This window comes from Lepisma saccharinum, chromosome 1 (assembly GCF_977018435.1).
Source record: "Lepisma saccharinum chromosome 1, izLepSacc3.1, whole genome shotgun sequence".
In the NCBI taxonomy this organism is placed as follows: Eukaryota; Metazoa; Arthropoda; class Insecta; order Zygentoma; family Lepismatidae; genus Lepisma; species Lepisma saccharinum.
Window position 1 is genome coordinate 203,419,501 of NC_139229.1, and position 16,120 is coordinate 203,435,620.

Here is a 16,120-nt window from a genome sequence, read left to right on the forward strand (position 1 = left end):
GCCCGTTATGAGTCCATTTACAGGTCCGTTTGAGAGAAAATTAATAGCCCGTGGGGGAGGGGAGCACTGCATCTCCCCCTTCCTCACTTTCGTCCCCCCACACTCTCTGTAGCATGAACAAAAAACCATTGAACATTTGCCGAAACGCGCTCCTCCTGGCGAAATAGTATGACATCGCCATCCGCGGTCCCTCGGTGACAACCCGTGGCGTGAAGTGATTGTAATTAAAATTCATGTGACATTCGTTTAATTAAACCCCTGCTAAAACCATAACCGTTGTCTCTAGGGAGTGCTTTGGTGTGCGTTCGGCGGGGACCCCGTGGCAGCCACAATACAACACAAGTTCGACAACGACTCCAGATTTGCATTGTGGCTATTAAACACTTCGGATTACAAGATACTGTATGTTATTTGGTCAACTTTATGACCTTCGTCCACCTGAGTCAAGAAAATTGTATTTTGATATCAACTTGTATTATGGGCGAGATTTTAGCAATAAATGGTTGTGATTGGATTTGATTGATTGAGTTGGTGTTTTAAGTTCACTTTATGCACAGTAAGGATAATCGGGACTGGGCCTACGGTTTAATGTGGTATCCGAACCAGTATGTGCCTCCACCGAGTATCGAACCCGGGATCCTTTGATTACAAGGCGACGACGCTACCACTGACACATCGGGGAGACGTGGTTGATATTTTGTGAAAGTGGGACTGAAAGTATTTCGTTGACTTTCCCAAGGGAGCGGAAGTTTTTCCCCTATCATATAAAGGTAGCCTCACTTTTTAGAGAAAAATGTATAGCATAGTACGTACCATGTGTAGAGCTTTCTACTATGCGTATCAGAGGCGAGACATGTACTTGGTGTCGTCCAAATTTCGAACAGTTCTAATTCCGAACACGAGGCTGGTAACCGACGTACCCCCTCGAAAATTACAACTTTCTTTTTTTCAACGTGCAGATTTCGATGCTTTAAGATACCGGAAAGTAATTTTAAGAAGCGGAGACCACAAATAAGCGAGATATTTACCCTCGAAATGTGACAACTGCACGTTGAATTCCTCGCTCCTCTCACCACTTGCGCAACTTATTTGAAGAAATGTTCATCATACACGCAAGAAATCATCGAAACATGTACAACAATAACGCGTAATTACTATCATCATGACTTAATTCTTCAAGATAAATGATATACGTACCTTGAAAGCATACAGTTCCCAATCCGTTGTTGGTGTGTATGAAGCACAGTCTACTCACCACGAGCGCGTGCCCTGTACATAACGAGTCTCACTTATCGCACAACACTTCAGCAACCTTGTGTTCGGACGTCACGTGAGAAGGCTTTTCTAATTTTAGGCTAAATGCCTTGTATTTATGCTAATGTTACCTAACCTAACAGGCCTAACCTAACCTCGTAGGCATTCCTCGTCTGGCGTCTGAACAAGAGGTTGCCGTAGTGTTGTGCGATAAGAGAGAAACCCGTTAGAACACGAAGGTGTCTGCCTCTCGTACGATTAGCAAGATGTCGATCACGCTGTGTGTGACGTCATGAATCACACACACAAAATCGCTAATTACTCACTTGTAACGCATCTCCGCGAGCTAAAAACAACAACAAACGTTCATATGAATTATAATCTTCCTAAAAACTTTCACGTTTTTTGCGGGGCTACGGAGGGTCACCATCGCCGCGAATACTTGCTGCCTGAATAGGAAAAACTTCGAAGGGCTGTGTACTAATTGCAAACATTTTTCTGCCTTTGGACCTACAACTTCTTACATTTCCTGTGTCCTTTCAACTAATTTTTTTACAAGGGACTCAGTTTCACACTTGAGACTGGCCAGGACCTTGTGGGTTGGAATATAAAAAATTCGACATGATTAAAATCGTCGTCGAAGTAAGTATAATTTAAGAACAAAAGTGTGGCATATTTTTTATACGACTACATACTGAATAATTCTAAACTGAAAAGAGCATTGTCAATTGATAATACAGTTATTAACTTCGTCAATTAATAATATAATTATTAATTTCTACCTAAATTTCAAATTCAAATTCAGATTTCAAAAATCAGCTCTCTCTGGGTCACTACCGTTATTTGTTATGAAAATAGGTTTTTCATTTCTATGTGTTCGCAATTAGGATATGGAATTATTGTTCACTTTTATGTGTTCGCAATTAGGATACAACCATCTACTTAAAAGAGGAAAAAGAATAATATTGTTGCCAGAGTAGTTTCGAGTGTGTTTTGCATTAAGGAAATGGAGTGGCGGCGATTAGTGAGGGAGGGCGTGGGAGGAAGTTGCCCCCCGGATTTTTGCAATTTTTGCCCCCGCACTATGCTAAACCTTATCTAACAGGGGAAAGTAAACTCTCCATGTCCCCCCCCCCCCACTGTTTTTGCACCTTGCCGCCCAAGTTTTGGAACCTAATGGCCGCCACTGAGGAAATGTACAGTAATATTCATCAGTGCTTTCAGGTTTCAGACTTTAGGGACACCCAGTACACGAACATACAAATTATGCGAATAGAAAGTGTTAAGGTATTATATTTTACGTCTTATTAAACCTTTTAGTTCGAAAGTATTTTCACACTTAACGTACAACGAAGGTAAGATCTGTGATCACTACATGGACGACTCCGGTTCGATCCTCAAGTTGTCCACCTACCCTCCTATTACATGGATACCTTAAGATCATTAGGGATCGAGAATGTGTGTCACCTCATCTCACGCACCATAGTCTCACCTGTACGGTATCGATTCTACCACACTTGTCCGGCAACATCACCAATGTTCCTGACATGCAACGTGTCAGCTTTTGAAGCTTCACATCATATCATGCAGAACAAAGTGGGCTGACATGGCTAAGAACTTAACAGGATTAAAAATTTTGAAATTTTATTTTACTAATTCCCCCTCCCCTTCTCCCATTTCCACCCTTTGTTGTTGAACGACAGTTCCCAATGCAATAAATAACTTCAAAGCGGGGAGAGCGCCCATGCGGACTTCCTGGCAGCGGTGGACACTGTTCGCGCCATGGGCCACGTTATGATGGGGGGGTCCGAAAGGAAATGACCGACCGAATGGAAGCGGTGCCCACTCTTGCGTAAGGTTGCAAATGCAGTTATCTCTCACGGACCTGTTGGGGGTCAAAATCTACACACAGGAGCAAATCTTATGAAAAAACCATAAGCTTGAAAATTACTCTAACATGCAGGGTGTAAGCGCACAAGACCAACAAACTTTCACAGCGCTTAGAGGAGAACAAGGCAAAAAAATTTCTTAGACACTACGAACTTCGGCTGTTTCTATCCTGTAGTTACAACGGATTCATGGTTGCCACTATCATTTTTTCTCTATCGGAAAAATTACTAAAAGCGATAATACTCTGTATAAGCATTATTATGTAGCTAGTAAGTCGCAGGGTTTCATCCCCCTCCCCTTAAATCATTCATGTACATTGTCATGCATAATTATTAGCAAGCAAATTGTCCATCACAATGTTCATTATCTTTTTTTCACGCATTGGAAGTATGAAGAATTGAAACAAAACTCCAAACAAGTTCCTTACATCTGCGCCAGCGACGTAAAAACGTGTTGGAAGAGAAGAATTAATGAGAGATGTCATAATAAGTTTGCCGGACAATACTTGTGCATGTCATTCTACAAACATTCATGAATATATTTGGTAAATTTTGCCCTTGTTTTTATTAGTTGCACAATGTGCCCTTATCATAGTTTCGATTTTCAACGGAAATTATAACTGGCAGTGGCAACCCTCATTCTGTACCGCCCAGCTGCATACATACAGGATGAAATTGCCTTATTTCGAGGGATCGTGGCGTAGAATCGAGATCTGAACCAGCAAAACATTATAAAGGAATGTTATTTGTCTTGTTATCCTCTACATGCTGTGTTTCTACGCGTTGTATGGCAACATCCTGTATACATACATATATAAGCATTTCAGTGGGTCTTCCAACAAGAACAACAACAAATTTTTTTTAAAAAATGGAGTGTGTAAGTATGTTACATGCAAGCAGTATCTATCATTGTTAAAAAAAGGAACGTCAACTGCAAAGAGAGGTGGTAGAACATATAGGCAACTAGTCGCCTTGTAATCAAGGGGTCCATGGTTCGATACCCGGTGGAGGCACATGATGTTTCGGATCTCACTTTAAGCTGTAGGGCCAGTCCCGATTAGCTTTACTGTGCATAAACTGGACTTAAAACACCAAATCAATCCAATATAAGTAACTAGTAAAAAGAGAAGACGTAACTCCCTCCCCCTTAACGGTCATATCACCAACCTCTGGGCATGCAACTGCCTGTCGAAACTTGAGATGATACCGTGATGGGGTGGGACGAGACGAGTCTTTGTCTCGTGAGCAAGGAAGCAGATTAGTAAATAATAATAAATGCCTCTCTCATTGTCTCGTTTGTGCACAGGTCTGTGGTTTGTGTCTCGTCTCGAAATCAAACATCGGATGTCCATTCGATTGTGTAGTCTCGAAATAAACTATGTGCAAAATTTGGAAAAAACAAATTCCTGCTCAAATAAACTAAAAACGCATGTTTCTGCATGTGAAATAACACAGCTTATCAATAAATAATAATCAGACAGCAACAATATTAGTATGACAGAATAAGTTGTATAGTTATCGATTTTCTATTTTAGTCGAAATTGTGAGCATCTTACGTAATAATTGAAGGGCTCGGGTGTAAAAAATGCTCAGTGACATTTTCGTTACTTTTTAGTTACAAAGTAAAATGTGCCATCCTTCAATTTTCGAGTGAAATTGTCATGTCATACAATTTGGATTGGACTCAGTGAAGCCTTCTAAAATTGGTAAAGACAACACGAAAACAATTTATGTACAGTGTAGCTTCTAATAACCTTTATTCTTAATGAACTCAGAAATGACCAAAATGTCACTTATCATGTTTTACAACAAAGTCATTCAATTGGCTAAAGTCTCACACAACTGTCTCGATTTCACAGAACTTTTCATTGTTCATGGTCTCGTTATGTCTCGAAGCGTATCGTTTTTTGACTTAAATTACGTTTGACGTATAATTTAATATGTATTAAAAATTAAGAATATGTTAACATTTTTGTATTCTTCCAATATAATCTGCCTAGAAATATGCCTAAGTGTAGGGGTTTATATTGGTACAAATGCTTTAGTCTACGTATACGGATAACTTTAATGGGAAACTACGTATTTACACTGGCGTGATATTTCCAAAAGTAATGATTGAATGATTTGATTTATTTTACTTCGTGTTGTTTTGACTAATTGCGAAGATGAGGATGAATGGTTGTAATATGAGATGAATGAGGGGAGAATCGCAAACATTATGAACAACACAACATAAGCCTCATAGAGTATTCTACAAGCTGTGAGTTCGCTAGCCTCGCTAGTTTTGTATAATGCAGTCGTGGGTGAACTACGTGGATGGAAGGGTGGATGACATTTGGGTGTCTTGAGGGAGGGTCACTCCTTACACTTCATTTTCAAAACATATGAAGGGCGTTAGAGCCATTTAGTAATGAAAGGATGTTAAAGGTTTTGGAAATTTACGTCCAAGATCAAATTGACAAGAGTGATAATGTTTTTAATAAATTATTGTTACGTTATCAGAGCTAACAGGTAAATATCAGGCTAACATTATAATGAAAAGCCTTATTTGAGTTTCAAAGTGTGCACATCACTGGAATTGTCCTTTCCTATTCATTAAACCATATACTACAAATACTATATTGGAAAACCGTACTAGTGTCTCGTATAAAAAAAATCTGATTTCAATAAAGAACAAGAAGGAAACAATAGATTAGCTTATACTGATCTCCAGGAAACAACGCTATAACTTCGCTCGTCTTACATTTGGCACCCAGAGCGTTAAATCTCAAAAGGTTACTGATATGCTGTGCTCTAATTTGGCTTTTCATTATGAGGTACGTGTGTTTGGCACTGTATTACATGTTATGTTCTTTTTGCACTTAAATATCGAATATGTTAATTTTAGTCACTTTTCTACCTCTTTCGAAATATGATAATGGAGTAGACAAGAGAATAAACGAAAAGAGGGAGTAGTAGCTTGCTCGGGATTCGAATCTAGGTTTGGGGTTGTTACACACAGAACCCGAGATATGTCAATTGACAAACATATTCTGACTCCAATAACACATTAAGGGAAGCTGATGATCGGAAGCCTCTTGGGGAGTTGGGAAGCCTAGATCCGACAAAATAGTATGTATTCACACCATAAGCATTATGGGTTATACACTGAAACTGTCGTTGGCTTCCAAAGATGGTATTTCAGTATCGATTTTTAAGGACGCAGATGTGTATGCTAATTTTAGAAGACAGTTTTTTTCAACAAAAGTCACAAAAATTCAAAACTTAAAAATAATATTCAGAAAACTATTTTTTGCCTTACATAATAGTTCCCTTTCATGTACAACAATTAAATTAATAAATAAGAAAAAAATTGCGTTAATTAGGCTTAAATGAACTTCCTCGTCTACGTCATCTTGTTGTCCTGCATTTCTACACTTCTCTTGCTGTGCATTTTTGAAGCAAATTTCTGTTTCTGGAATTCAAGTTATGAAACTCGACGCACGATAATTTAGAAAACCGAATCTTCAGAATCACACAAGTTCAGAGGGTATGTATTTCCAGTTTATTTAGATCCAAACTTTATTTGAAAACTGCTGATTTAACAGATAGGCTCCCGAGCACTGACTGCTAACAGTGAGCAGCTTACTATACAGTGGAAGAGAACAGTAACTTAAATTCGGCACTGCAAACAGAAGGAGATTAAAGTAGCATTATTATTAATTGTATGCTGTACCACATCCTTGTAACTCGATAAGTCTTGTATTATTGAAAGGAAGCAGTTCAATGTACAGTTGTTTTGTAAAATTTTAAAATTACGTCCAGGTATTTAAATAGAAAAATTATATATGTATGTGTGTGTGTGTGTGTGTGTGTGTATATATATATATATATATATATATATATATATATATATATATATATATACAGGGTGACTGGTAATTAGATGTATTCCCTAAAAGGGGTTAAAGTAGAGACAATTTGCAATAAATTTGACCATATGATACCCCGTCCGAAAATTAGTAGTTTTCGAGATAATCGAATTTCAATTGTTTTTTTAAAAAATGAAATTTTTTCACATAAAAAGATGAATTGAGAAAAAACTGCTCATTGTATGGAACTAATTTCAGCGTTTTCTGATAGCTAACAAATAAGTGGTTCGTTTAAAATAAAGTTTTTTCCAAATAACAATCATATGTAAGTAACGGGTGGGTCTAAACGTACAAGTGATGATAAAAAAATGCACTCTTAGTTTACTTGGCAATGTATTAATAACAAAAATGGTATGACACGAAGCGTACAAATTACTTAAATTACTTCCTTGTGACATCTGCTATCCAACAAGGTACAAATGTTGCTTACATTCACATTTGTGTACAAGAAATAATACTTCATTCATCTTCATGTGAATGGAATCAATGAACAATATAATTAAAGAACATTACACGTCTTGATCAAAGTGGGCACCTCCGTTACGAATGCAGGCACACAGGTTTTTACGGACATTTGGTCTCTTAACTCGTGATGTGATGGTGTCCTTGATGTGTTGACCAGCTGTTAAGATCCTGTCCCTGAGCTCTTCCTGCGAGTTTACCGGTGTCTTGTCATGTGGCTCCAAGCGTTGTAAACGAACTTACGAAACACCCTGTATACACACACACACACACACACACACACACACATATATAAGTGTGTTGGTTTGTTAATTTGGAGTTTTAAGTCCACTTTATGGACAGATAGGCTAATCGGGACTAGACCTAAAGTTTTAAGTTGGATCCGAACCACTATGTGCCCTCCACAGGTATCGAACCCGGGACCCCTTCATTACAAGGCAAGGACGCTAACACTGCGCCATCGGGGAGGCCTATATATATATATGTGTGTGTGTGTGTGTGAATGTATGTTCGAATATATAGTGAATGTGTTCCTCCACTATAGTACAATAATGAAAAGTTATTTATATGTCATGTTACAGGTTTTTCGAATTCGACTCTTTTGAGAATTTGACTTGGCAGGAGAATATTTTGTTAGGATGTCGAAGATTGTTCAAGATTTCAGGTGAGTGCTTTAAAAGTAACAAAAAAATACATATATCAAAATAATACTCCCTCTGTCCCATAATTATTGTCCGGTATGCCAAAATGGTGACTTTTTAATTATGTTCTTTTGGATACTTGATCGGCCAATTTGTACTGATCCTTGAGTAATAACGTTGTATGACTCATCCCCGTGTTTCATTTTCTTCTTCTGTATACACCAATGTCACAGTTTGAATATCGGACAATTATTATGGGACAACAAACAAAAGTGTACCGGACAATAATTATGGGACAGAGGGAGTACCTTTTTTGTAACAATTCAGAAATTGATAGATATTTGTGCATATGAAATATTAAATAGGATTTTGTAATGTATTTTTACAATGTTTTGAAAGGTTACATTGATTCTTTGATTCTTAAACGCAGACTAAGACGAAAGATTTTTAAAATAACTACATTTTTTATCTTTAATTTGTCACAAAAGTTTCCTAAAAAAAATATTTTTCTAAGAAAACAGAAATTAGTTTACTTTTTTAAAGATATTACAACTTTATTTGAACATTGATATTGTATATTTTTATGTGGAAACTTCAGTAATATAAGATAATGAATTTCAATGTATGAAAGTTTCACTATTAGAGATTAGTGTATTTCCTCGTTTACAAGATACCATATATTTAATGGTACTAGAATAAATGCTTCTCATTTTGTAGTTTGGAATTTAATAAGAATCTGTTCTAAACTGAATCGCAAAATGTACACATTCACTCCCACACACATACACAACACACACAGCACCTTTATTTTCTATTTTTAAAGAAGTTTAGTTTTAAATTTTTCCCCTGAAAAAAAAAACTACTTTTACAAAAAAATAATGTTGAAATTCCCGCTTAAATTAAACACGGATAATCCTTGTGTCTGTATAGGTCCAAACTACAGAGCCTTGAATAACGTAGTGTGGAAAACGGCACAGTTCTGCGCGCTCTGGCTGGTTCCACTCGAAAATGATCCGCTAGAGGCGCTGGTGTTGAACCCGGTGCTTGGTATTCGTCTGCTTATAATGGAAGTAAATGGAGTTTTCGCTGCAACGTCTGATTCTTTTACATGAAGCATTTCTATGAATGTGTTAATTGCTATGATATTTGGTACAGTGGCCGCGAAGATATTAACGAACATTCTAGACAGTCGACCACGTCCTGTTATCGTCATACTTTCGTTAATAATACGGGAGAAAAAATACGCGTGGAATGCTCTTGGCAACTAAATTTTTGTGTATGAATTAGGTTCATTATTATTAGCATCATCATCATTTCTTTTAAAGATATACACACTGAAGCATTTGTAGTTTGGATATTTACTGTCTCTTTTCTTCCGCTTTAAACTTTCTTAGTGTCATCGACATGAGTGTAAGGAAACTTTCAAACCAATGGGACAAGCGACACGGGATGTTCACACTGTCACACTAGTGACACACACTTCCAGACTGTAAAATAGCATTCATTGCAATTGAGGGTCCAAACAGCAAACGACACGTTCATATGGCGTATTCGCGTGCTACTTGTTACTTCGGTCGGAAAGCTCCTTAAAGGAAGGGTGCTCAGATCGAAGCGACGCGCTACAGGGGAGTTCCCAACTAAGTGACCAGCGACATGGTGCCTTCAGTCTATTGGCAAGCGTTCGCTGCTAATTGTGCGAACAACAGATAGGCGACACGAAAAACCGCACATTACAACAACAGATCTAGGCGACACGATAAGTCACACGTGTCGCTTGTGCGTCGCTCAAACTGGGCCATTTCCTCAATAGCTTGCAACATGTTGCCGTGGTTTGTTGTTCGCGCATGCGCGATGAAATGAGGGTCTTGCTTTAGGGAGATTGCGCACCAAAGCGACAAGGGGCACGCGACACTTATCGCTTGAGGATTTCACCAACCGAACGCTGGCCTGTGCTTCCCGTCATGCCGCTACTATGTGAAATGTTGCTCTTGATTGGCTCGTTTCCAAGCAACATGTGTCGCTTCGGTGTGAAAGTTGCCTTGGACCGAAGGACCCGTGTCGCTTTGGTGTGAAATCCTCGTATCGTTTGTCGCGTGTCGCTTTGGTGTAAAATCTCCTTGAGGAAACGGTGCAGTCAGAGCTTGTGTCCCTACGGTTCGAAAGGCTGCATTGATTTCCGACTGCTCGCTTTCAAGCGACATTTGTGTTTTATCGCCTCGGTATGAAATATCTCTCAGGATAGTATTTATATTCTAATAACATAGAAAAATAAACTCTAATACACAGTCCAAGACCTGACGTCCGAAATCACTTTGCGATGTTTCTTCTTGTGTTACGCATGCTATTTATTTATTAATTTTATTTTACTTTTCTTTCCAAATTAATGTCATTTCGTGACTGCCAACCACTCCACAAATATAACTGTTTCCATCAATTCACGTACCGCCTTTCAAGACAAACAAATCTACAATATATATTCCAAAAACTAACAAAGCCGCATTACTTTCATAAGAAAATTAGCACCGACATTGATCGCACTGCCATCTATGTTTCTCATCCGTCTGGGGAACCAGTTTCTTGGGTCGTTTTTTTCACACTACGTTATTCAAGGCGCTGTAGTCCAAACTAAGCTTCATTTCCTACATAATTGCCAATTGCGTTCGAACGATTTGAACTTTATCTTCTCTTTAACGCTAAAATGTATCAATCATTTCCAGAGAATCTGAAGATTACCAGTATGATCGTTTACAAGGGTCAAGGACAATTTCCAGATGCAGAGATCTGATGTCAAAGCAGCTATGGAGCGACTGCACTTTCGTCGTTGGTCCAGCCGACAACAAGAAGGTATTGTTACAGCATTTGAACAAAAAAAACATTTGCACAGAAGAAAACAGGAATATTTCCTCTGTCTCGGGCATTAGTTAATTATGTGTATGGGGTACAGTTTCGCATAAGGTCCACGTTTAATCTAATTCTGTCGAAATGTCCTCAAATATTTTTCAAAATGTCCTCTATATTAACATAGAACAGTAGTTCTGAACCTTCGTCAGACTATGGTCCCGTCGATGTCCTAACAACTTTAAGTACATTGCTATTATTTTAAACGTTAAACAAGTTGGTCCAATAATATGGAGTCACCCGAATAAAAGTTGAATGACATACTGCTCCGCAAAACTGACACTGTGGGTTTGTAATAGGTGTGGGGGGAAATGTTATAGGACATATGACGATGACGGTCCCCATCTTGAAACCCACCATCTTGAATTCAACTTCAAAATTTTAAATGGGAAGGGTGTGATATGACATATCAAATTAGGCTAGAATTTCACGAGAAATGCAATGATGAAGGTTTTTTCTACGTATCTTTAACCATTAAGTACATATGAATGAATTATTGTACCAATTTGCAATGACACTTACCTTACGTGAAATACATGTTGCATTTTGAACACAGAAAATTTTCAAGTAATCTGAATATTTTCACTACAATTATTTTTAATTCCAGACGTTTAAATCTCACAAGATTCTGTTGTCCGTGTGCAGCCCGGTGTTTGAAACGATGTTCTTCGGTGGCCTACGGGAAACAGGAAATATCAACATACCTGACGTTCTACCGGACACCTTTGCCTCGCTTTTAAGGTACGGCGTTTTCTAGTGCTTTACAACAGCGAAGTTGTTCAGGTTGGATTCAAAGTTAGTGCTTCGTAAAGTAAAGCGGATATTGTAATGCAATGCGTTTTGGAACATACGTAATGTCGTTCAAGCATGTAGCAGCCCTATGTTTAGTAGAAGAATGCAGAGAATGAAAAAAGTTTTAAAATCAATTTGCGTGGTCAGTAATTAACCCTAGCAAGTTCAAGACAATGTTATTGACAAAATTTTAAGTCGAGTTCCAGATAATGGCATGAGTGTAACTTTGTCGCCTTTTAATCAACGGGTCCCCTGGTTCAATACCCGATGGAGGCACATAGTGGTTCTCAGTGGCGGCGATTTGATTCCAAGATTAGGGGAGGGTAAGGTACCAAACTGGGGGAGGTGGCAAGGACAGTCTGCTTTCCCTTGGTAGATAAGGTTTAGCATAGGGACAAAACCAACAAAAACTGGAGAGAAACTGGCCCTTGTCGCCTCCCCTAATTGCCGCCACTGGTTATTCTGATTGCACTTTAATCTGCAGATCCAGTCTTGATTAGCCTTTATGTGCATAAAGGGGACTTAAAGCAAACTTAAGCAAATCAACAAAGCTCAAGGCATATGTCTATAGAAGAGCGGGAAAATTGAAGCGTGCAGCTTCTTTGTTTCCATAGAAGCTTCAAAAAAAGACGTACTTTGTTTTGTGTCTATCCGAGATTTCCTTTGACAGATAATTATTAAATTATTATAATGAATTTTAAACCTATTTTGCCAACAAAGGCGAGGAGAAGGAAATCGATAAAGATTACAAATTCGATTGCAATTCTTTTGGCATTTGACAGGCGTTCAGTGAAAGTTCTTTGGTCTTTTTGCAGCTACGCATACACCCGTGAGGTCAACCTGGGCAGTATTGAAGAGGCGATCCACTTGTACTGCGCCGCACACAAATACATTATTCTTGATTTGCTGGACAGCTGCACAAACTACATTTGCACCAACATGGACCCTCAGAGGACGCTGCAGGTCCTTCAGTGCGGATGGATGTACGACGACAAGAAGTTGATGGACGCGGCGATATCTGTAAGTGGGAAATGAAGATTGGTTACTGTGTCATTTTCAGATTCCTCTCCCCTGAGTGAATTTCTTTTCTCCAATTGCTTCACCACAGTAGGGCAAGTAACGTACACCACTCCAGGTGAAGGACTCATAGATGACAACAACCAATATCCTTATTACCCACCGCACATAGGCTAGTGTTGTGATTACAGGAGACAAATATTCACATTAAATAACATATATTGTGGAGGGAACTAAGAAACATGGAACAATATACATATAAAACTAGGAAATGTTAACAAATAGAGTTAATCTTCTCTATGATGGACACCGATATGGAAAGTCCAAATGTCCGCTATTGACAAGTGCCCACTATTTGGAGAAAATGTTTTAGGTGCTATAAAAAGGTGATTTGTAACCCATTTTTAGTTCAAAATTGATGGATTTGAAAACGAACTCTTGACTACAAAATTCTCAAACTTAAACATACTGTCCTTAAGACATTCTCTGGGAGCGAGTTTCAGTTAGGTTTAATACAATGAAAAAACCGTGAACAGTTTAAATCTTCAAAAATTACGTTGAATGTAATTCCGTAAGGAGATAAATGGTTTCCCTGTGATTCTAACTCTCCAACAACGTATTCTCAAAATGTAGAACATCTAGAATTTCTTGAAATTTCTCCCGGACGCCTGGCATTAGATTACAATGTAGGCATCTCCGGGAGATAGAAGATATCTGATAGCTTTATGAACGTCAAAATCTTACGAACGGAACATTGACAATTCGATGTTTGCAATTTCTCATTATATTTTGAGGCAGTTTTCCCCTAACTTTCTAACTGAGAAACATCTTAATTGGCATATTCTTGTTTATCTCTGTTCAAGGAACTTCCATACAGTGACTGTTGTTTACACTTTCCAAATGGGCAATAATATTAAGGAAATTGAAGTGTGAGTTTTTAGGGTCTTTTATGTCATCGAATCGCACTTTAGTTACACATGGAGGGGGATATTAGGGGGCATTGATTCAACAAGTCTCGAATCTCGAATGTTTCCATAAAATATTGTGTTCAGAAAATAATTGCTTCGACAAAATAGCTGATGTGGTTATAGTTAACAGTACTAGACAACTGACACATCAGAGATATGGAAAGAACACAGAACTCTATACAGACAACTGTCATGCCTGAAACGCAGACACAATTCAATCTTGCTACAACGTTCACCCGAACTCCGTTTCTTTTACAAACATTCGTTCGTGGCTAACCTCTAATTGAACACGCTGTGAATTCTAAGTTTTGGTAAGTCGTTAGATTGGAGTATTGACACCGTTATCAGTGCGTTCCATTTCTCACTAATTTTCGATTCCATCGTCCACACCACTCATTTTCCAGGAATGAATGATAGTGTGGATAGCTTAGTGGAAATGCTGTTTCCTTGTAAACATGTAAACAAAGGGCACTGGTGGAGACATAGTGTGCACTCTGGTTCAGATTCCAATTTAAACTGTAGATTTAGTGGCGATGACCTTATCTGAGCAGAACGTGGACATATAACAAAGTTCGTCACATTTTTTGTCTTTCGAAGACTTCCTATTCTGGTTGATTGTCACGGTAATTCACACAGGGTTTGATTTCCAGATGGTGCGTCGTCAATGCAGCGAGGTTCTGGCAAGTCCAATTCTGGAGGATGTCCAGTTGGGCGTTCTGGAAATTGTGTTCGACCAAGATGTACTGAACGTTGGGTCAGAACTGGAGCTGTTCGACGCCCTGGTCCGCTGGTCGACGAGGGACTGCGAGAGAAGGAAGTTGGAGATCACCAAGGAAAACCAGAGGATGGTACTTGGAGGGCTGCTGAAGAAAGTGCGCTTCCTGACCCTCTCCCCGAAGGAGTTCAGCGTCGGACCCGCAGCTTCAAAGCTGCTCACGGTCGAGGAGACATCTTCGGTGTTGCTGAACATGGCCTCCGAGGGGGAGATCCCATTGGTGGATTCTATATCCTCCTGCACGTTCCCGCGTCAGACTAAACTGCTCCTCTTCAAGTCCCTGGGTACGGAAGACGTGAGGGCAGTGCGGCCTGGAGGAGGACCTTTCCTCGAGTCGATCAGAAACTTCCAGAGGATCGAAGAGCATTACGAGGTGATAGAGCGAGGCAGGGTCAGGGACGTAACCGTCCCCTCCCAGGAGGTTAATCTTCAAGCCCTGGAGTGCCTGTACCCGGAGTACGATGTTTCCTCCTACGAGGAGGAGATGAGGTTCTTCGTCCGGAGGAACGGGATGTACCACGACTCCTGGTGCTACAACAACAGGGTCGAGTGGGGAAGACCGATCACCTTCGAGCTTGCTTCTCCCTTGTACTTCGACAGAGGAGACATCGTCAGCGTTGAAGTCCAGCTCACGAAGTTCGGCTGGTACCCGCTTTCGCCGTTTCGATTCAAGCATTTCTCCAATAACTACATTGGAAAAAACTTCTTTTTCGTCATGAATTTTGAGTAAAAGTCATCGAACTAACTATATCTATGTTTAGCATCCTCCGAAACGTGACATAAGGTCAAATATCATTCACAACATTCGCTAAATCATGTATCCTGTTTCTTCTCTCATATTGTAAATCTGGGAATAAAGTTGCGTTTTTGAATTTCAGAATATCGGGCTCTGTCTGTTTCACAAACCTCTTAAAGCTTGGAAGAACATAAACATAATTGCTAGTGAACTTACTGATAGTGTAGTCGTTGGAGATGCCGTTATACGAGTGAGTTTCACATTATTTGAATGTGTGTGAAAGATAATTTGACAATTGCAAACAGAATGTTTCGGTCTCAGAACTGTTAATACACAAGAGATAGAAACGCTATGTTCTAGCACAAACAGAAGATATGCTGCTTAGAAAGTACAGCGAAAAATACAGGTTCGATCAAGACTAAACACCCGAGTCTGGAAAGCTAGGTTTACAGATAGGGGTCACGCCACAACAGCGCACAATGTATCGTATAGGATGTGAAATTTTCGAGTGTTATATGCATACTAGTACAGCCACATGGCTGAAGTCTCTAAACCTGCACTCAATCAAAACTTACATCCTTTCTGCATATATTACAACAAACTGCTCAGAGATACGTACATTAACCTATCGTACACAACGGTTTACTTTTCTGAAATCTCAAACGGATCACCCGGTAAGTTGTAGTTTTGTGCACCATAAATATAGTTTTAAAAATTGAAACATTAAAATTGGATTGACTAGGTTAAGTATGTTAAATTGTTAATTTTTTACCTTAG

The 16,120-nt window shown here is 39.1% G+C and overlaps 1 protein-coding gene across 1 annotated transcript; it reads left to right on the plus strand.

Annotated features, from left to right (window-relative positions):
* Positions 1 to 5,865: 5,865 nt before the first annotated feature.
* LOC145991283 (BTB/POZ domain-containing protein 6-like) lies at positions 5,866 to 15,468 on the plus strand. The gene is made up of 6 exons (XM_083127273.1): positions 5,866 to 5,959; positions 8,098 to 8,180; positions 10,875 to 11,001; positions 11,663 to 11,796; positions 12,663 to 12,867; positions 14,483 to 15,468. The coding sequence occupies exons 2-6, from the start codon at positions 8,155 to 8,157 to the stop codon at positions 15,335 to 15,337; spliced, it is 1,347 nt and encodes a 448-aa protein (XP_082983399.1). The 5' UTR covers positions 5,866 to 5,959; positions 8,098 to 8,154; the 3' UTR covers positions 15,338 to 15,468.
* Positions 15,469 to 16,120: the final 652 nt, after the last annotated feature.

Bases quoted from the DNA above. Each gene is read 5' to 3' on its own strand.
- LOC145991283 (XM_083127273.1), top strand. From the start codon at position 8,155: ATGTCGAAGATTGTTCAAGATTTCAG. The intron at 8,181-10,874 runs GTGAGTGCTTTA...AATCATTTCCAG, and splicing joins AAGATTGTTCAAGATTTCAG to AGAATCTGAAGATTACCAGT. The intron at 11,797-12,662 runs GTACGGCGTTTT...GTCTTTTTGCAG, and splicing joins ACCTTTGCCTCGCTTTTAAG to CTACGCATACACCCGTGAGG.